Source organism: Salvelinus sp. IW2-2015, linkage group LG14 (genome assembly GCF_002910315.2).
Source record: "Salvelinus sp. IW2-2015 linkage group LG14, ASM291031v2, whole genome shotgun sequence".
NCBI classification, from domain to species: domain Eukaryota; kingdom Metazoa; phylum Chordata; class Actinopteri; order Salmoniformes; family Salmonidae; genus Salvelinus; species Salvelinus sp. IW2-2015.
The window spans coordinates 15,035,980-15,057,791 of NC_036854.1; the positions used below are offsets into that span (position 1 = coordinate 15,035,980).

The 21,812-nt window shown below is 42.0% G+C and overlaps 1 protein-coding gene across 1 annotated transcript in view; it reads right to left on the bottom strand.

The window, feature by feature from the left end:
• The window catches only part of rngtt (RNA guanylyltransferase and 5'-phosphatase), a 148,124-nt gene that overhangs the window by 41,039 nt on the left and 85,273 nt on the right, over positions 1–21,812 (bottom strand). The window contains 1 exon segment of the mRNA XM_023999893.2: positions 8,362–8,430. Coding sequence (XP_023855661.1) covers positions 8,362–8,430 — 69 coding nt within the window.

Genomic DNA, 21,812 nt, shown 5'->3' on the forward strand with positions numbered 1-21,812 from the left:
TACGCATGGTGATCTTAGGCTTGTGTGCGGCAGCTCGGCCATGGAAACCCATTTCATGAAGCTCCCGACGAATAGTTCTTGTGCTGCTGTTGATCCCAGTAGTGAGTGTTGATGATTTTTACGCGCTTCAGCACTTAGCGGTCCCATTCTGTGAGCTTGTGTTGCCTACCAATTTGCGGCTGAGCCATTGTTGCTCCTAGACGTTTGCACTTCACAATAACAGCACTTACAGTTGACCGGGGCAGCTCTAGCAGGGCAGAAAAATGACTTGTTGGAAAGATGGCATCCTATGACGGTGTTACGTTGAAAGTCACTGAGCTCATCATTAAGGCCATTCTACTTCCAGTGTTTGTCTATGGAGATTGCATGGCTGTGTGGTCGATTATATACACCTGTAAGCAACGGGTGTGGCTGAAATAGCCGAATCCACTAATTTGAAGGGGTGTATATGCTTTCAAAATGCATACTGCCTCCAGCACATTGCAAAGTGGTGTGTGACGTGCTGATGAATCCTACCTTCCATTGCCGTTTGATGCAGCGTTACTGAGAACTCGGAAATATCTAACTTCCGAAATGGGAACTCGAAACAAAACGAGCTCCGACTGGGGAAAAATCGTTTTGTACAGTCATCCAACTTGGGAACTCAGGCCTCTTTCTACAGCTCCAACTTTTCAACCTGAAGATCACTGACGTCATGATTTGACCATGTATTTTTCAGAGTTCCCTGTTATCTTGAAAGCACCATAAGATGCTGCAGCAGCAACTCTTGCGCTGTCTGACATATTTTCTACTCCAAGGCTCTGTATCTGTATGCGTTTGATAAATAAGATACATAACAAATCTACTGTACACACGCGCCAATTTTATTCCACAAAATTATGCAAACTGACCTATAGACCAATAAGCATGATCAGTCAAATGTATTTCTATTGACTGGTATTTCCACCAATGAATAGGCTAAAAAGCATTATTTCGCAATGGGATTGTTTCTTCTTCTCCCGGACAATTGGTCGGCGCAAATTTTATTCATCGGTTTTTACATTATTTATTTTTTAAATCGGACAAAAGCCGGCTAATACCGGCTAACAGAAACTGAGATGTAGAGTTATTTGAGTCATTGAATGCAGACAAGCAGAAAGAGAAACATTCTCCAAGGGCAGAGATACGGGCAATGGCTGATGAATTGGTTCAGAGCCAGGTGGCACTGACGGAGTGCCAGGCCGGTTTGGCGGAGAATGACACATTGAAGAGGGCGAGGCACACTGTACAGTAGCTTAATCAACATCTGCACTTCGTCTAATTCAATAATATATTTCTACTACTGTAAGATGCTGTGTTTTTATTTTTTAGAATACAGTACTGGGCTTATAGTAGTGATGGACATTGGTCACAGTACACACCTAGATGAGCCATTAAATTGGACAATAGCCAGCCAAAACTCTCATAGTAGCTAACTGGTGATCAAAACTAAATTGAATGAGAGGAGAGGTTGGTGTTAATGGTTGGTGTTCTTCAGGAAGAAAATTAATTCTTAAAAACAAAAATAACCGTAAATAAAAGAGAATGGAACCAGTCAAATTTGAATTGAAAAGACCAGGTTTATTTGAAATGACCAAATGTCGGCCTTTAACCATCCGACTATTTCACACAATATTGTGCAAATATTTATATTTTTGAAAGACTTGTATTAACGGATGTTTTATGAAATTGTAATTATGAAGTGTATTCACAATTGCATGGTACGATGAGCTCTGCTCAACTTCAAATGCCGTGATTATTAAATGGAGTAGATATGATCAATGTTCCCCTCTGGTGGTTCGAACGAGCAATAACGGCACACACTGTAATGCACCATACTGTACAACGGTGTCCCGCATGCTGTACCACAGTATGAATGCAACTTTTAATTGAAGAACCACTGTAGGCAGAGCTCTATTGGAGAACACACCCTGGCAGCACCTCAAATGGCACCCTATTCCCTTTATAGTGCACTACTTGAACATTTCTCTCTCTTTGAACAGAGGCGCTTTGACGCAGTAACACATGGAATATGTATTAGCCTCCTGGTTAAACGTGTGAGGTAAGTCTGAATAAGAAAAGTAATTTATATCATGCTGTGATAACTAAACTTGTACATTTAACTGAGAATTAATTAACATACAAAGATGTAAAGAGACCTGATGACAAGATGGATGGTATGGACAGCTGTCTCCCTGTTTCCTGTACTTGTCTTGAACATTTTCACACAGCCCACAGCTTCAAAACACACTGACAGGTTTGATTCACACATGATGAAAAGCAATCATGACAGGCTGTTCACCAAAGGCAGTACAGATGCTCCAAAATAGCTCATCAAGACAAACTATCAAGAGTTCTACTAAACTGAATGTTTATCATTATATGAAAATGAATTGCAGATGTTTTCGCAGGTGAAGCAATATGCTTGTTTTTCTAGCTCCAACAGTGCAGTAATACCTAGCAATAAAATAAAAACACAACCCAGAAAAAAAGTGATATTCTGTAAGATGAGCCATGACTAGAATACAGTATGTATATATATTAAGTGGGTGAAACAGTATTTTTTAAATATTTTTTTATTTTTTTATTTCACCTTTATTTAACCAGGTAGGCTAGTTGAGAACAAGTTCTAATTTGCAACTGCGACCTGGCCAAGATAAAGCATAGCAGTGTGAACAGACAACAACACAGAGTTACACATGGAGTAAACAATAAACAAGTCAATAACATAGTATAAAAAAAAAATAATAATAATAAAAAAAAAAAAGAATCTATATACAATGTGTGCAAAAGGCATGAGGAGGTAGGCAATAAATAGGCCATAGGAACGAATAATTACAATTTAGCAGATTAATAATGTTTACATACTCCAGTGTTAAAGTGACCAGTGTTTAGAGGGCAGCCGTCTCTAAGGTGCAGGGTAGAGTATCGGGGGTAAGCCGCTAGAACAGAGACTGAAGTTCAGGGCAACTGTTTAACAGTCTGATGGCCTTGAAATAGAAGCTGTTTCTCAGTCTCTCCGTCCCAGCTTTGAAGCACTTGCACCAGAGTATGTGAGCGGAGAGCAGCTGGAGTGGATTGTGCCCAACTTGACTGGCGCGCGGAGCGAGATTCGCAAAGGCTGGTGCGTCGGCTTTCTCTCCCACTCTAATTTCGCTCCAGTAGCACTCACTTCAAGAGCTCAGGGCATGCCCGCCCAGCATGCATGTGTAGTCTACTTGTGCGCTGCTATGGCCCCTTGCTTTAGCTACTGTCATGGAGTTCGCTAAATATTTTAATAAAGAAACTGATAAAACACACAGGTGCAAAATCAAGGTGACTTACAAAGATGAGGACCAAAATCAAGAGATGGCGTGCGGTGATGTAGTGTCAACAGCTAAAGAATCATTGTGGAATATGAAAAGACACGTAACCCGAAAGCATGATGGTGTACTTACTACAGTACGTGAACATGCTAAAAGAAAGGAACGAGGTGGGTAGATAACTAAGTGCGCCATTGTAGCAAAAATAATTAGAAACAAAAAATCTGAGCTCTTAAACGTTTAGTTCATTTTTGTTCCATTTTCTATACAATAGGCCATAATTGATTATGGCCCAATAGGCGTAGCATATTCCCACATTCAAGGATTTTCCATTTTGATTGGCTTATTTTGCCCAAAAACCTTTAGGCCTACCTAAATTTAAAAAACAACTCTGCATCTCTGCTCAGCTTGGCAAGAGTGGCCAAAAAAGTGTTTAGCATCCCCAGTGACTTCAAGTATGGGAGAGGATATTCTCCGCTCCTGGCTTGCTCTCCAGGCACCATCACATGAGCCTGACGCCACAGACCGGCCAAATTGGTGTTTCTAAAAATGAATTCAAAGGCACTAAGTCATTTTTTGTTAAATGTTTTATTTAATTCTGAGTCAGTCTATATGCGCAAGTTAAAGACTATAATGATTTAATACAGCAAAAAAGTTGTTTAAATGCTTAGTGCATTATGTCCCTACCAGCCTATTGTGTCGGACACGCAAATGCTTCACAATGTATTTATTTGTTGGCTTTATCCTTGAAATAATACAGCCTAAATAATTAATTTACGTTCTTTCTTAGGCCCCCTGTCTAGCTCCTGACCTATTTAGAGTGTTTATATGCCGTTTAATATGACATGTAGCCTATTTGAAATTATGTTTGCTTTTTACATTCACCTTTTCATGTTTATTCAAATACTTTTCATTCAAATCCATATAGTTTGCTTTCAATAATTCAAAACCAAATGGTAGGTCCAGGTAGTCACAAAAATAGATGGATGTTGGTTAAATTGTGAATTTAATGAATGGAGCGAATTTGGAGCAGCAGTTTTTTCCCCTGTGAGCGCGGAGCGGTTGGAAAGTACCTGGAGCGACATGAGCGAGACTTCCAACCGCTCAGCTCACATGCTCTGGCCTGTATGGTCTTCTCCTTCTAAATGGTAGCGTGGTGAACAAGCCATGGCTCGGGTGGCTGAGGTCCTTGATGATCTTCTTGGCCTTCCTGTGACACTGGGTGCTGTAGACATCCTGGAGGGCAGGCAGTGTGCCCTCTGGAGAGCCATGCGGTCGCGTACGGTAAAATTGATACAGCCCGACAGGATGCTCTCAATGGCGCATCTGTAGACGTTAGTGAAGTTCTTAGGGGCGAAGCTGAATTTCTTCAGCCTCCTGAAGTTGAAGAGGCGTTGTTGTGCCTCCACCACGCTCTTTATATGAAGGGACCATTTCAAGTTGTTAGTTATGTGCACAACGAGGAACTTGGAAGCTTTTGACTCTCTCCACTGTAGCTCTGTCGATGTGGATGGGGGCGTGCTCTCTCTGCTGTCTCCTGTAGTCCACAATCAGCTCCTTCGTTTTGTTGATGTTGAGGGAAGAGTATTTTCCTGACACCACTCCGCCAGGGCTCTCACCTCCTCCTTGTAGGCTGTCTTATCGTTGTTGGTAATAAGGCCTACCACTACTGTGTCGTCAGCAAACTTGATGATTGAGTTGGAGACGCGCGTGACTACACAGTCATGGGTGAACAGGGAGTACAGGAGGGGGCTGAGCACGCACCCCTGTGGGGCCTGCGTGTTCAAATCATCGTGGCGGAGGTGTTGTTGCCTACCTTCACCACTTGGGGTCGGCCCGTCAGGAAGTCTAGGACCTAGCTGCACAGGGAGGAATTCAGACCCAGTGCCCTGAGATTAGTGATGAGCTTGGAGGGTACTATGGCGTTGGAAGGCTGAGCTGTAGTCAATGAACAGCATTCTTACGTAAGTATTTATCTTGTCCAGGTAGGATAGGGCAGTGAGCAGTGCAATGGCGATTGCGTGGTACTTGGATCTGTTGGGGCGATATGCGAATTGTAGTGGTCTAGTGAATCGGGTAAGGTGGAGATGATATGGTCCTTTACTAGCCGCTCAAAGCACTTCATGATGACAGCAGTGAGTGCTTACTCACGTCGGCCCCTTCACTGTGAACTTCGCTGTTGGTTTGAGGAGGGAGGAAGGTCATTCAGGGACATTATCCGGCCTGACAGCCTCTCCTCCAGCAAGCCTATAGACAGCTCGGCCAGTTCGGGTCCTACATCAGACCACCACATAAGCATCCAAACCTCGGAAAAGGCCAGTATGCATCCAATCCGCCTCTTAGTTAGAGCTGAGAACTTATCAGGTGCACCCATCAGTCACTGAGGGCACTCTGACCCTCAGCTAGGCTACATCAATACAAGCGTCACAAACATTGGGTATGCAGACAGAGACTTAGGCTGTGTTCCAAAAGGCACACTATTCCCTACATAGTGAGCTACTTTTAAAGAGGGCCCATACGGTTCAGTTCAAAACTACTGCACTATGTGAGGAATAGGGTGCGATTTGGGACACAACCTTATTGTGGGAGCCAGGCAGGGCTAGGCTATTTCTACAGACGAAAAGTCAATGATGGCTCCCAAACATATTCTTTATTCTATGTTTATTTAAATGTGGAACATATTGTGCCCGAGGGCTCTCAGCACAGTACCTAATGTAGCTAACGTGTTTTTTTATAAATACAGCCATAAATTATCACAATGTACACTCCTGACTTTAATAGCAAAAAGATATACACCGAAAATGGACCGTAATTAGTATTTTCCACACAGCCCCTATTTCCTCCTAAAGTGGGGCTTACGCTCCAAAGCCAATCATAAAAAGGGCTTCTGAGAAAATGGAAGGATTTCTAAGCCAGAACTGTTCAAAAAATATGCGACGATCATCGATCAATGGAATTGTTATGAGGGAGAACAAGAAGGGTAAGAACAAAGTGGGAAAGAGGCAAACCCGGTGGCTGCATAACAAATGGCACCCTATATAGTGGACTACTTTTGAGTCCTATGCGCCCTGGTCAAAGGTAGTGCACTATAATCGAAATAGGGTGACATTTGGGAGCACCCAATGTACCCGGCTATAATGGGGGAACAGGAAATTACCAATGTGATTTTAATAACATAAAACGACAGATCAATTAGCTCCCCTGAAAGAGACGCCTATTCACGTCGGAGAGCCAGCCACTCTGTGTGTTCCGGTGGAGTGCGGGGCTGCTGCAGCCGCGCCAAACCTGCACTCTGCAGCCTAATTTCATTCCCAGCCCAGCACACCCAGGAAACTGGCTCCTGCTACCTGACAGCTACTGAGCTTTTCATATTCTTCAATTATTATTTCTAAAATTACAGAGCGACGCAAAACCAAAACTGTTCACGGCGAGGAGGGGGGGATGCAAACCAAAATAATGAGTTGTAGACGCTGGGGGAAAGTTCTGAATTAACCCAGGTGAGTGATCTCAGGCTGCTGTTGCTTTCAGACAAAATGGACTGACTTAAATGGCTAGTGCTATTATCGAGGCAAAACTTGATTCCTTGATGCACAGTCACTTGAGTGAGAATCCAATCGGACAACTTGGATCATAAGAAAAAGCCATGGCCATTGTTTGGTTTTCTTCTAGCAGGTGCATGGCTGGACAAGCTTTCTCTACGGCCCAAAGAAGGAATATAAATATTTCACCTGTGAACTAACGACTGATTGAATGAACATTCAGCTGAAGGGATATAGGCAAACAGGTTGGATTTTTAGCTTGAGTCCAAATCTACCCTCATTTCCTAGTTAGGGGAAAGGTTCTATGTATTTTACTTCCCTTCTATGCCTGTCTATTGATCCGTGTTGTCTTTGTCAAATAGTCCCATCTCCTGGTTTGGCTATTTCAGTGATGATCAATCACTTTCTTGTTGCTACTCAATGATTTACAGCTGGACCAGGGATATGAAATCAATATTGTAACACACAGACATAAGGAAGAAGACAAGGCTCCTGATGGCAAATAAATGAGAACACAGAGAGGTCAGGGGAAAACAGCCCTCAACACAAGAAAGGAAGAAGTAGTTGAATACATAGACACTGCTTGATAGTATGTTTGACACCTACCGTAGCAGCTAACTAAAGCACAGACTGAGTAAAGTATATTTTTACGAAAATAAATGTCTAACACCTGTGGCGCCAAACTAGAGAATTCGTGAAGGTATTACTCCGACGGTATTTGGAAGAGACGGGGTTGATGCACGTCGCACAATGTGCATCAGAGAGAAGACGTTGAATCAGATCGGAATAGCAACTTGTATGTAAAACACTCTGCCTCCCTGCACCCAATTAATTTGAGTGTCTGCAGGTGTGCACAGCTGCACACCACTTCTGATTCTACTTACCTCCACCACGTATCTCTCTCTAAATGCCACCCCTTCGGTTACGCTGTGCAGACACTATCGGTTATCTGAGGTGATGTTGTGCTAATTAATTTACTATGTACAGAGCCATGTTGTATCTCTCCAGAGGAGAACACGCCTCTGCAAACTATCCAAATAGGGGACACTGTGCCTCCTTGAGGGAGGCAGATGATGTAAGACCACGATTCATTCCCCATATAAGGGTAATCTTCCCCGGGACCGCTGCTGTAATAATATATTCATAACATTGTAAGAGTGGTGTTGGTAGAGAAGGCGATTTCCCTCCAACACAAAGCAGAGATGGCCTTCCTACCTTGACCCTTTTATAGTGCTGACAGTGGCTGTTCCACACATGTCTGACCTGTGGACTGTGTGAGTGCAGTTTTGGGCATCCCTTCCTTCACAGTGACAGGAGGGCAGGTAGAGGTGACTGAAAGAGTGAGCCCAACAAATAACCTTCTCCAGAAACCTGAGGCGGAGTCCTACCCCGCTGCCTTATTATTAGAGGGAGGTCGATGAAAACTTGGTGCTGCTGTGCAATTAGCCTGTAGACATAGCCCAGTGCTTTGACACAAATAACAGTGTTTAAGACAGACTCACCCCGCACGGCTGGAAGATAAGGCCGTCGACTTCATGGCTGACCTGGGACGTGAAGCTGCCTTCCAGGAGCTGGAAAAACACAACAGGAAATATCATCAGCAACAGGACAGACAGACAGTTACTGTACAGCAAGGAATGGAAATAACAAGATAGAGTCTGGTTAATAGAATGACATCTATATCCTCCTACAAGCTCACACATAATAACCATGGGTTGCATCCCAAAAGCCACCCTATTACCTTAATAGTGCACTACTTTTGACCAGAGCCCTATAGACCATCTTGTCAAAAGTAGTGCACTATGTAGGGTATAGGGTGCCATTTGGGACGAAGGCATGGTTTCTATTATAACGCAGAAAAGCAATCCTTGTAGAACTATGCTGGAGGCCATCTTTTCCACCCACCAATCTATCAATATACAGTAACACACAATGTATGGTCTATCGTGTTACTGCATCAGTATCAAGCACTCATCTCAGTGATTGATATCGCATCAATCAAGTTGGAAACATCAATGCACAGTTGCACACCATTTGACAGTTTAGGCTTAGGTTAATGACCGAAATAGCACAGACCACATGAATAATTAGGCTCATGATGGCAGGAAAAGAGAGGCTTGTTCAGCTCCTCGATTAAGGATGACAGATGTTCAGCGAAAGACAATCTACAGTACCATATTGGCTGAGGCATCCCCAGGAGAGGAGACTTAGATAGGCTACTGTAAAAACGATATTAATCTGAGATTAAGCTGTACTACATAATCAGCTAGCTGAACATGGTCTTCAAATGAAGAGCGGCCAAGAGCAGAACATTTAGAGTGGTATAAGTTAGGCGTTAAAGCTCAGGGCCAGAAAGTTTAGTTTAAGATTTATGGTCACAACAGAATTTGGTCGACAGCATTGGAAATCTTCAGTACAGACCCTATGTTCCTCCAGGAACAAAGAGGACTAAGTAAGAATGTAAGATTTACCTTGAAGTACTAATATGACCATGACTTACATTATAGAGTAAGCATATAGCCTAAACTCAAAAGGAATCGTGCATGTGGGGAATATGCACTAATAGTCGAAGGATTTGTATCCTGAGGATGAGAAGCACCCAGTCCATGTTGAATCAAACACTGTGGGGATGAATCTAAGTGACACTGGCTGACAACAAAGCCCAAGTCTGCACAATACTGCTAAGTCTCACGCTGAAAACCGTGACAACAATTGTAGAACATTTTAAATAAAATACAAGTTTTGGTCTCGACACAGGTTTGCATGTGTTAAAGCAGGTGAAGCGAAATGCTTGTGTTACTAGCTCCAACAGTGCAGTAGAATGGCTAGCAACAAATAGAAAAAAAACAAAAAAACATCACAATCCAAAGTAGATGGTGCCTTCAGAAATGATTCATACTCCTTGACTTATTCCACATATTGTTGTGTTACAGCCTTATTATACACACACAATACCCCATAATTACAAAGCAAAAAGAGGTTTTAGAAATTTTTGCAAATTTTTTTAAACAGAAATATCTTATTTATGTAAGTATTCAGACCCTTTGCTTTGAGATTCAAAATTGAACTGAGGTACATCCTGTTTTGATTAATCATCCTTGAGATGTTTCTACAACTTGATCAGAGTCTACCTGTTGTAAATTCAATTGATTGGACATGATTTGGAAAAGCACACACCTGTCTATATAAGGCTCCACAGTTGACAGCACATGTCAGAGCAAAAACCAAGCTATGAGGTCAAAGGAATTGTCCGTAGAGCCCTGAGACAGATCTGGAGAAGGGTACCAAAAAAATTGTGCAGCATTGAAGGTCCCCAACAACACAGTGGCTTCCATCATTCTTAAATGGAAGAAGTTTGGAACCACCAAGATTCTTCCTAGAGCTGGCCGCCCGGCCAAACTTGAGCAATCGGGGGAGAAGGGCCTTGGTCAGGGAGGTGAGAGTTAATCTTTGGAGATGGGAGAACCTTCCAGAAGGACAACCATCTCTGCAGCACTCAACCAAAATCAGGCCTTTATGGTAGAGTGGCCAGATGGAAGCCACTCCTCAGTAAAACGCACATGACAGCACCCTTGGACTTGACAAAAGGCACCTAAATGACACCCAGTCCATGAGATACAAGATTCTCTGGTATGATGAAACCAAGATTAAAATCTTTGGCCTGATTGCCAAGCGCCACATCTGGAGGAAACCTGGCACCATCCCTTCGGTGAAGCATGGAGGTGGCAGCATCATGCTGTGGGGAAGTTTTTCAGCGGCAGGGACTGGGAGTCAGGATCGAGGCAAAGATGAACGGAGCAAAGTGCAGAGAGATTCTTTATGAAAACCTTCTCCAGAGCGCTCAGCACCTCATACTGGGGCGAAGGTTCACCTTCCAACAGGACAACGACCCTAAGCACACAGCCAAGACAACGCAGGAGTCCAGAGCCCGGACTTGAACTCGATCTAACATCTCTGGAGAGGCCTGAAAATAGCTGTGCAGCAACGCTCTCCATCCAACCTGACAGAGCTTGAGAGGATCTGCAGAGAAGAATGGGAGAAACACCCCAAATATAGGTGTGCCAAGCTTGTAGTGTCAAACCCAAGAAGACTCAAGGCTGTAATCACTGCTAACGGTGCTTCAACAAAGTACTGATTAAAGGGTCTGAATACTTATGTAAATGTGATATTTCAGGGTTTTATTTGTAATAAATTACAACAAAATGATAAAAACCTGTTTTTACTTTGTCATTATCGGGTATTGTGTGTAGATTGATGAGAAAACAACAACAATTGAATCAAATTTAAAATAAGACTATACCTTAACAAAATCTGGAAAAGGTCAAGGGGTCTGAATACTTTCCGAATGCACTGAATATTAGGATGAGCTTTGTTTGAAAATACAGTATATACATACACAGTAAGTAAACAACAGTATATAAACAAAATATGAGGTGGCCAGCATTCAATGACTCTATATACATTAGGCATCAGCCTCAAGGTGCAGGGTTGAGTACCGGGTAGATAGCCGGCTAGTGATGGCTGTTCAACAGTCTGATGGCCTGGTGATAGAAGCTGTTACTCAGTCTTTCGGTCTCTGTCTGCTAGATGGTAGCAGAGTGAACAGCCTGTGCTCGGGTGGCTGAGGTCCTTAATGATCTTCTTGGCCTTCCTTGGACATAGTGCTGTAAATGTCCTGGAGGTCAGGCAGTGTGCCACCGGTGATGCGTTGGGCTGACCACACCAACCTCTGGAGAGCCATGAGAGGTTGAGGGTGGTGCAGTTGCCTTACCAGGCGGTGATGCTGCTCGACAGAAGGCTCTCAAAGGTGCATCTGTAGAAGATCCACAATCAGCTGTTTCACTGTGTAGCCTAATATAAAAGAGCGGAGTTGGAGCAGCCTGTGGCGACGTGCAGGCTGGCTGTATTATTATTAGTGATGTTGGCCCTGATGCGAGGTGGTAGCAGCAAGCAGGGGCCTTGTGGTAAAAAGCCTAGAGGAGGAAGGGAGGGACGCAAGCAGCCAGCCAGGCTGTTCAACAGAGGCACAGACAGCTGCCAGATGGGAGAGACAGATACAGCCCAAAGCTATTAATATGAATATGCAGTTTATTGGGATGAATCTTATCCTGGAGGCAGAGCGATTTCTACTAGAATTCTACTAAAATGTGCTATATATCGTAAAAATTCATGAAAACAAAAATGTGCTTTTCGGTCTTAATTTAAAGTTAGGCATAAGGTTAGCAGTGTGGAAATTGTTCGGCTTAAAGTTAGGTTTAGGTTTAAAATAAGATTTTGTGAATGTGCCAGCTAGTGACTACCTTACAGAGCTGCCTGCAGTACATGAGTCATCCCAATAAATGCCAATCTGCTATTAATATGGGCACTGTACAGCAGCCTCAAAGTACGAATAAACTCAACTCACAGTTCAGTTCATTCATTCATCTTTCCAGTGGTGTAAAGCACTTATGTAGAAGGACAAAAATGTTCCAATTCACACACTTATCAAGAGAACAACCCTGGTCAGCCCTACTGCCTCTGATCTGGCGGACTTACTAAACACACATGCTTAATATGTAAATTATGTTTTGAGTGTTGGAGACAGCCCCTGGCTATCCGTAAAAAATAAATAACTAACCAAATGAAATGGTGCCGTCTGGTTTGCTTAATATATAGATTTTTAGTATTTAACACTTATAATTTTGATACTTAAGTATATTTCAGCAATTACATTTACTTTTGATACTTAAGTATAAGTAAAATACGCTTAGACTTTTACTCAAGTAGTATTTTACTGGGTGACTTTCATTTTTACTTTTCTATTAAGGTATCTTTACTTAAGTATGAAAATTGGGTACTTCTTCCACCACTGATTCTTTCTTTCAGACAAGTCAGACAGACAAAGTACCCTGCATGCAAACACTACCATTGTAGTGAACAAACTACATTTACATGTCCATAAATAACAGTGAAATAGATATTCAAGTGGAGTTCAATTTCATTGCCATGGCAGCTCATCATATACTCATTATCTACGCAAACAGCATTTGACTCAAAACACAGAACAAACGCTGAAAACAGTCAACAATGCGTGACACATTTCAAAATGTCACCACGGGTGGTGGCTGCTAAAATATCTCCAAATGTCACATTGCAGTCTCTTTACAAGAACCAGAGCGTGAATTAATGCCAACGTAAGTCATGAAAACGACCAAGAGGTGAACAACAAAGGGAGATCAGAGTCCTTCTTGCCTCTCTTTCGTATCCGTAGTTTTACAATCTCATTTGGTTTACAAACAATTAGCCAGGCTTGATTTTTCTCCATGTGCCATAAGTGCTATAACACGAGTGGTAAACGGGATAACGGACAAGAAATGCCATTGCTCCTCTATAAGTACAGTCCTGCATCAGCCAGAAGGCAGGTTAAGGTCTCATATCCACTAGGAGAGAGAGGAGACGGAGCTGAAATACAAACAGCATTATACAAGGCAGGAACAGAACAACAATCATCATATTCATATAGAACTGTCATCACCAGTTATTGTATCATACTTGCTGCGTGACTGGAGTCAGTGACACTTAGTCATCATAATAGTCATCGTAACTAATCATGGAGAATGAAGAGTCTTTCTCTCTGTATTGTCAGAATCTGACATTTAAGTTTGAGGATTAGGCTGTGTGCATGGTACAAGAGCCTGTAGCTAGGAGACAGAGGTACTTCAGATGGCGCCTCTGCACTCTGAAGTCAGGAGGGGGAATGAGAAGAAAGGAGAGAGGTCGTTCCACCTCAAAAAGCACAAGAGGATTGAGACACCCACCATCTCAGATTGTTCGGAAATCATTTCTGTAGTTAGAAACAGATAACATGGGCCTCCCGGGTGGCGCAGTGGTCTAAGGCACTGCATCGCAGCGCTAGCTGTGCCACCAGAGATTCTGGGTTGGCGCCCAGGCTCTGTCGCGACTGGGAGGTCCGTGGGGCGACGCACAATTGGCCTAGCGTCGTCCGGGTTAGGGAGGGTTTGGCCGGTAGGGATATCCTTGTCCCATCGCGCACCAGCGACTCCTGTGGCGGGCCGGGCGCAGTGGACGCTAACCAAGGTCGCCAGGTGCACAGTGTTTCCTCCGACACATTGGTGCGGCTGGCTTCCGGGTTGGATGCGCACTGTGTTAAGAAGCAGTGCGGCTTGGTTGGGTTGTGTTTCGGAGAACGCATGGCTTTCGACCTTCGTCTCTCCCGAGCCCGTACGGGAGTTGTAGCGATGAGACAAGATAGTAATTACTAACAATTGGATACCACGAAATTGGGGAGAAAAAGGGGGTAAAATTAAAAATAAAATTTTAAAAAGAAACAGATAACATTAGCATTCCTGTTACATTATATTACATTGTATTACATTGTTTAAATATAATTTTATTTCTGAGAAATTAAGTTAATTGATTGCACCCAAATTGGCAATTTTAAATTATAGGATTCATATAATATTAAAAAAATCTAACTACAGAAACGATTTCAGAACAATCTGAGAGGGTGGGTGTCATGGCTTGCTGAAATGACATGGAACAACACAGATGAGAGGAAAGGTGAGATTAGGAGGCTGTCAACAAGCTGCCTAAGCCGAGGCACAGTCAACACGTAGGAAATGTGAGGTATCCGCTGATTACTTAGAAACAATGCTTCATCACAACAGACCTGCACCAGACAGATTTCTTTATCGTGAGGCGCAATTGATTTCAGAGTCAAATTCTCTAACGTCAAACACTATTAAGATGCAATGAATGCGTTAGGGGGAAATAATGAAATAAGCCTCTATCAGAATGGCTGCTCGGTGGCGAAGTGGTGAAGACCTGCCAATTGCCACAGTTGGAAAATTAGATAAAGTAGTGGTAATGGTTCCTTCAGCTGGCAGTAGATAACCCAAGACAGTAATTGACAGTGACTATTACCACTAAAGAGAAGCATCAGGGTCAACCTGGAATGGAATAATAGTGAGTCATTCCGGTTCCATACTGAAGTTCTACTTCCACATAAAGAATAAAATAATTCTGCTTCCAGCTAGACAAAAAATAACTGCTGTTGTCTTTATGATGCAACTCTATGTAGGAGGCACACCGGTCTATCTGGAGTTCCCTTTCAGTTCTTTGACACCATAGTACACCCACCACCTCCACTGCATCTCCAAGCCATCTGAGAGAGAGATTGAAAGAGGGAGACAGGGAGAGGTGAACACGAGGTGGAGGAGAGATGAGCCAAGGGAGACCTCCACCAACGCACCCACCTCCATAGAGGAAGTTCCCTTGGAGCTATGGTTGCTTGGAAGCTACAGAGAGGGGGCCGCAGCCCAGCAGCCCCGGCTTTCATGCTAAACCTGTTAAGGCAGGATTCACAAAGCCTTCGCCTGGAAGGCCTGCGGAGGAGATGAAATCACACAGTCCTATTAGGAGATCTATCAGGCTTCCACAGGAGACGTCAAGCGGAAGGAAGGATTAACTACTGTACCTGATGACTAGCGTTGCACTCGACGGAGAGACAAAAGGTAAAATGGCGTACCCATCTTCATGCCATGGAAGTCAGTGTATTTAAAAAACAAATTGTGTATTTTTTAAATTTCAGTCAGTATATTTTTTAAATTTCACAGTGGCACAGTAATGAATCATAGTTGGGTCGGAGAAGGGCTGAGTAACATTAAAACAACAACGAGCATGCAATCCTCCCTGCAATCTTTTTTTATTTATATATACACTGCTCAAAAAAATAAAGGGAACACTTAAACAACACAATGTAACTCCAAGTCAATCACACTTCTGTGAAATCAAACTGTCCACTTAGGAAGCAACACTGATTGACAATAAATTTCACATGCTGTTGTGCAAATGGAATAGACAAAAGGTGGAAATTATAGGCAATTAGCAAGACACCCCCAATAAAGGAGTGGTTCTGCAGGTGGTGACCACAGACCACTTCTCAGCTTCCTATGCTTCCTGGCTGATGTTTTGGTCACTTTTGAATGCTGGCGGTGCTTTCACTCTAGTGGTAGCATGAGACGGAGTCTACAACCCACACAAGTGGCTCAGGTAGTGCAGCTCATCCAGGATGGCAACATCAATGCGAGCTGTGGCAAGAAGGTTTGCTGTGTCTGTCAGCGGTGTCCAGAGCATGGAGGCGCTACCAGGAGACAGGCCAGTACATCAGGAGACGTGGAGGAGGCCGTAGGAGGGCAACAACCCAGCAGCAGGACTCTCACCTCCGCCTTTGTGCAAGGAAGAGCACTGCCAGAGCCCTGCAAAATGACCTCCAGCAGCCTCATTTAAAACAGAACTTCAAAAGAGTGCATAGTCCAGCAGCATATATCAAATTAAGTCACATAGCAGTGCCTTAAACAAAAATAGGACCACTTGAGACTGGTTACTTAAAACATTTAAGAATTAAAACTCAGATTTTCAAGTTTTTGTTTAAGAAGATCAGTCTATCTACATTATCTGCAGTTAGCATAGATCGGCTTGCTGTGACAATGTCAGCCTCTGTGGAGAATACCCTCTCGCTAGGAACAGAGGTCCCAGGTAGCGCCTTGCTAAAAAGACAACATGAGGGTATATTAACTCTTTGGTCTTCCACCATGTAAGTGGCTCAGCATCCAGGGGAATACAGTCCACTTCCCTGTATGAGGTCACCAGCTCCTCTATGACCTTGATCTTTGACTTGGTTCCCTGCTCCTGGGACGTGAACAACTCCTCAAAAACAGCCCACGGCAGACTTCTTTTCTGGAGGACAACCCCTGTCGTCTCATCTCTGGAGAGGGCTTGACCTGTAGAATTAAATTAGATGAAAATTACTATCTCTGAAGTGGCTTAAAAACATAATTTGTTGTTAGAATATATATCAGACACTATTATGACAATTACAATTATTACTTTATAATTAATTGTTAAATCATTAATTAAAAATTATAAATGTCATTTAACAAAATAAATACCTGTTGTATAATGGTCATAATCTCTGCTGTGAGTTCATTGTAGACTCTCAGACGAGCAGCAGCATCCAGGTGCAGCAGGGACTTGAACCGGGGGTCCAAAGCGGTGCTCTTGTGTAAGAAGTCTTGGACATCAGGGTCAGCATATCTAGGCTCTAGGTTAACTCTGATAGCAGCATTGACATCCATTACTGCGGGTTCATCTTCATCAGATGCCACCGTTGATTTCAGGATCATTGTTTTCGTAGGCAGGCCCATGGAAACTGATGGAATGCGCTCAGTGCATATCAGTGTTGTGAATGTTTTGAGAGGTTTGCACACTTCCTCTGCTAGTCTTATGTCATTTTCAGACAAAGACACAATATCTTTGACATTCTTCCTCACAGCTTGATCAGTCCGTGTAGAATACACCGCAACTTTCTGCTCAAGGTATCTCTCAACCATGTCATGGCTTGATTCCATCTAGTAGGGACATCCTGAATTAGTTTGTGGTTTGGCAGCTCCAGCATCTCCTGTTGTGTCTTGAAAACATGAGCAGCAGTTGTGCTTTTATGAAAGGAGGATACCACCTTCCTGGTCTTGGCTAGGAGGCGAGAGATTGGATTCACTGACATAGCTTTTTGAGATGCTAGATTAATAACGTGAGCAAAGCATCCTATCTGTGGCCCAATCCAGCTAGCGCAACTGCATTTACAATATGTCTAGCGTTGTCAGTGGTCACAGGAATCGTTACATCATCCCTCTCCAACTACACGTTCATTTATCGCCATTGGTTTATGCAATATTTTTTTTTTTTTACAATTAAATATATTTTCCTAGTTATAATATGATTCATGAATTGTTCAGTTCGTAAAAGTTTGGGGTCACTTAGAAATGTCCTTGTTTTCCATGAAAACATACATGAAATGAGTTGCAAAAGGAAATACAGTCAAGATCAAATCAAGTTTATTTTATATAGCCCTTCGTACATCAGCTAATATCTCGAAGTGCTGTACAGAAACCCAGCCTAAACCCCAAACAGCAAGCAATGCAGGTGTAGAAGCACGGTGGCTAGGAAAAACTCCCTAGAAAGGCCAAAACCTAGGAAGAAACCTAGAGAGGAACCAGCTGTGAGGGGTGGCCAGTCCTCTTCTGGCTGTGCCGGGTGGAGATTATAACAGAACTATGCCAAGATGTTCAAAATATTCATAAGTGACAAGCATGGTCAAATAATAATCATGAATAATTTTCAGTTGGCTTTTCATAGCCGATCATTAAGAGTTGAAAATAGCAGGTCTGGGACAGGTGGCGGTTCCATAACCGCAGGCAGAACAGTTGAAACTGGAATAGCAGCAAGGCCAGGTGGACTGGGGACAGCAGGGAGTCATCATGCCTGGTAGTCCTGACGTATGGACTGTCACAAGGTTATAATGATTTTTAATTGAAATAATAATGGTGTCCTTCAAACTTAGCTTTCGTCAAAGAATCCTCCATTTGCAGCAATTACAGCCTTGCAGACCTTTGGCATTCTAGTCAATTTGTTGAGGTAATCTGAAGAGATTTCACCCCATGCTTCCTGAAGCACCTCCCACAAGTTGGATTGGCTTGATGGGCACTTCTTACGTACCGTACCATACGGTCAAGCTGCAACCACAACAGCTCAATAGGGTTGAGATCCGGTGACTGTGCTGGCCACTCCATTATAGACAGAACACCAGCTGACTGATTCTTCCCTAAATAGTTCTTGCATAATTTGGACCTGCGCTTTGGGTCATTGTCCTGTTGTAGGAGGAAATTGGCTCCAATTAAGCACCATCCAAAAGGTATGGCGTTGCAAAAAAGAGTGATAGCCTTCCTTCTTCAAGAGCCCTTATATCCTGTACAAATCTTCCACTTTACCCACTCCAAAGCACACCCAGACCATCACAATGCCTCCACCATGCTTGACAGATGGCGTCAATCACTCCTCCAGCATCTTTTCATTTTTTCTGCGTCACACGAATGTTCTTCTTTGTGATCCGAACACCTCAAACTTAGATGTGTCTGTCCATAACACTTTTTTCCAATCTTCCTCTGTCCAGTGTCTGTGTTATTTTGCCCATCTTAATCTTTTCTTTTTATTGGCCAGTCTGAGATATGGCTTTTTCTTTGCAACTCTGCCTAGAAGGCCAGCATCCCGGAATCGCCTCTTCACTGTTGAGACTGGTGTTTTGCGGGTACTATTTAATGAAGCTGCCAGATGAGGACTTGTGAGGTGCCTGTTTCTCAAACTAGACACTAATGTATTTGTCCTCTTGCTCAGTTGTGCACCGGGGCCTCCCACTCTTTCTATTCTGGTTCGAGCCAGTTTGCGCTTTTCTGTGAAGGGAGTAGTACACAGCGTTGTTCGAGATCTTCAGTTTCTTGGCAATTTCTCGCATGGAACAGCCTTCATTTCTCAGAACAAGAATAGACTGAAGAGTTTCAGAAGAAAGTTCTTTGTTTCTGGACATTTTGAGCCTGTAACCAAACCCACAAATGCTGATGCTCCAGATACTCAACTAGTCTAAAGAAGACCCGTTTTTTGCTTCTTTAATCAGAACAACAGTTTTCAGCTGGGTTTTCTAATGATTAATTAGCCTTTTAAAATTATAAACTTGGATTAGCTAACACAACGTGCCATTGGAACACAGGAGTGATGGTTGATGATAATGGGGCGCTGTCCGCCTTTGTAGATATTCCATTAAAAAAATCAGCCGTTAACAATATCTACACTATATTTCTGATCAATTTGATGTTATTTTAATGGTCAATTTTTTAAAATGTTCTTTCAAAAACAAGGACATTTCTAAGTGACCCCAAACTTTTGAACGGTAGTGTATACACACACACACACACACATGCATATACAAATATTTTTGATTTTTTTGTATACATTTCCTTTATTACCCTCCAACCCTACCACCCCTCCCCCAATTGGAGCAAACTAGTGAACAACAACACTTTCCTCTACCCTCAACCTCTCCCATATATGTATGATGTCCATCCGGTATGATTTCTATTTTCCATATCTTCCAAACTGTGCTCTTTCAAAAAGATCTTAACCTATATACGTTTTACAGGCACAGTATGTTTTACATTAGTTATCTTGTTGTTATTAGTCCCAAACCTCAGCTCCATTCAACCCATCCCACCTATCTCTTAACACCATCCATATTGGATTTCTATTTGCCATATATTTTTCAACTGTGGCGGTGGGTCAGTCACAAAAGCTCTGAACCTTTCTATTCTCATGGTTTCTACAGATTGTAAATTTAAAAAAAATTGTTTTGCTTAAAGTATTATATTATTGATCAATTGACTATGACTTTTCAGAAAGCCCAGTAGTGCTATCTGCCCGGTTAGCTCCAGGTAAATATTGATATTCTTCAGCAATTCCTGAACCTGTGACCAAAAACAAGCAACATATGGACAGTACCAAAACAAATTATCTAATGATTCTGCCTCTTCGCAGCAGAATCTGTAGAGCTGTGAAGGTTGTATCCCCCATATAAATAATACTATGTTGGTTGCAAGAATTCTGTGTAATAATTTCAATGGAAAAATTACAAATTTTGAATCCAGCATCGTTTTGCGTATCAGTTCATAAACCATGTGCCATGGAATCGGTATGTCAAAAATCTCTTCCCAAGCATTCTATATGGCACGGCTGTCATTTTTTTGGTCCTTAAATGAAACTGATATACTTTTTATTTATCAACATTTTCTTCAACCAATTATGGTCTTTAATGCAGGGCCGACAGACAAGTTCCTTACTTTCTCCCCCTTCCACTTTCCTCTTCCATTTTTGCGGTAATGTTGCAATTAGTTGGTTGTAATTTTGGATAGAGCAGACATTTCCATATGTTTTAGTTAGCTGCATGTATGACATAACTCCAACAGTCGTATTTATGATATCATTGACGAAGATACCTTTAATTTTTTTATTTTTTATCAATTAGTATATTTGAGTTTAACCACAATATTTGTTGTATTATTTGTTCTGTCTTTCTGGTGGATTAAATTGAAATTGCAACCAATTTTCTATGGCTTGTTTTAAAAATAGCGATATTTGGGAAATGATTTCCTTTTCAAATAACTGAAAGTGAGAGGTTGTAATCTGAATAAAGGAAAAAAGGCCTTTCTTGAACATAGGGTGAGATTCTTACTAATTTGCTAGAGAACTAGTTTGGATTTAAGTATAGCTTTTGAATGACTGAAGCCTTTGGTGAGAGGTCTAATGCTTTAATATGTAATCATTTTTGCCCTTCGAATTCATATTCATTATATAAACAGGCCCATTTAATTTAGTCTGACTTGCCGTTCCAAATCAAATTGAATATTTTTTTCTCATATAATTAAAACTGTTCGCTAGGTGTAGGCAAGACCATAAGCAAATAGGTAAACTGGGATATGACTAAAGAGTTTTCCACAAATAGAAAGGTATTTACCTTTCCATGGTAGCAAGATCTTATGAATTTGTTAACTTTCTATAAAAATGTAATGGAGTGAGAATTTATTTATTTTGGGATATGTATACCGAGTATATCCACATCACCATCAGACCATTTTACTGTAAAATACATGGAAAAGTTAAAGTAGCATTTTTTGTGATTCAATACGTAATATAGTACACTTATCATAATTTGGTTGTAATCCAGAGAGGTTAGAATAATTATCTAGATCCTCTATGACGCTGTGGAGGGATCCAAGTTGTGGATTTAAAAGAAAACACGAATCATCAGTGTACAATGACAACTTTGTTTTTGAGCCCTGTATTTATAATGCCTTGATATTATTGTTGGATCTGATTTTAATAGCTAACATTTTGATGGCCATGATAAATAGATATGCCGATAGTGGACAACCTTGTTTTACTCCTCTTCACAGTTCGGGAAGTAGCCATTATTTACTATTTTAGTCCTAGGGTTACTATACATGATTTTAAGATATTCTCCTAAATTGAAATGTTCCAGGCATTTAAATATAAACTCCAGTCGTACTTTATC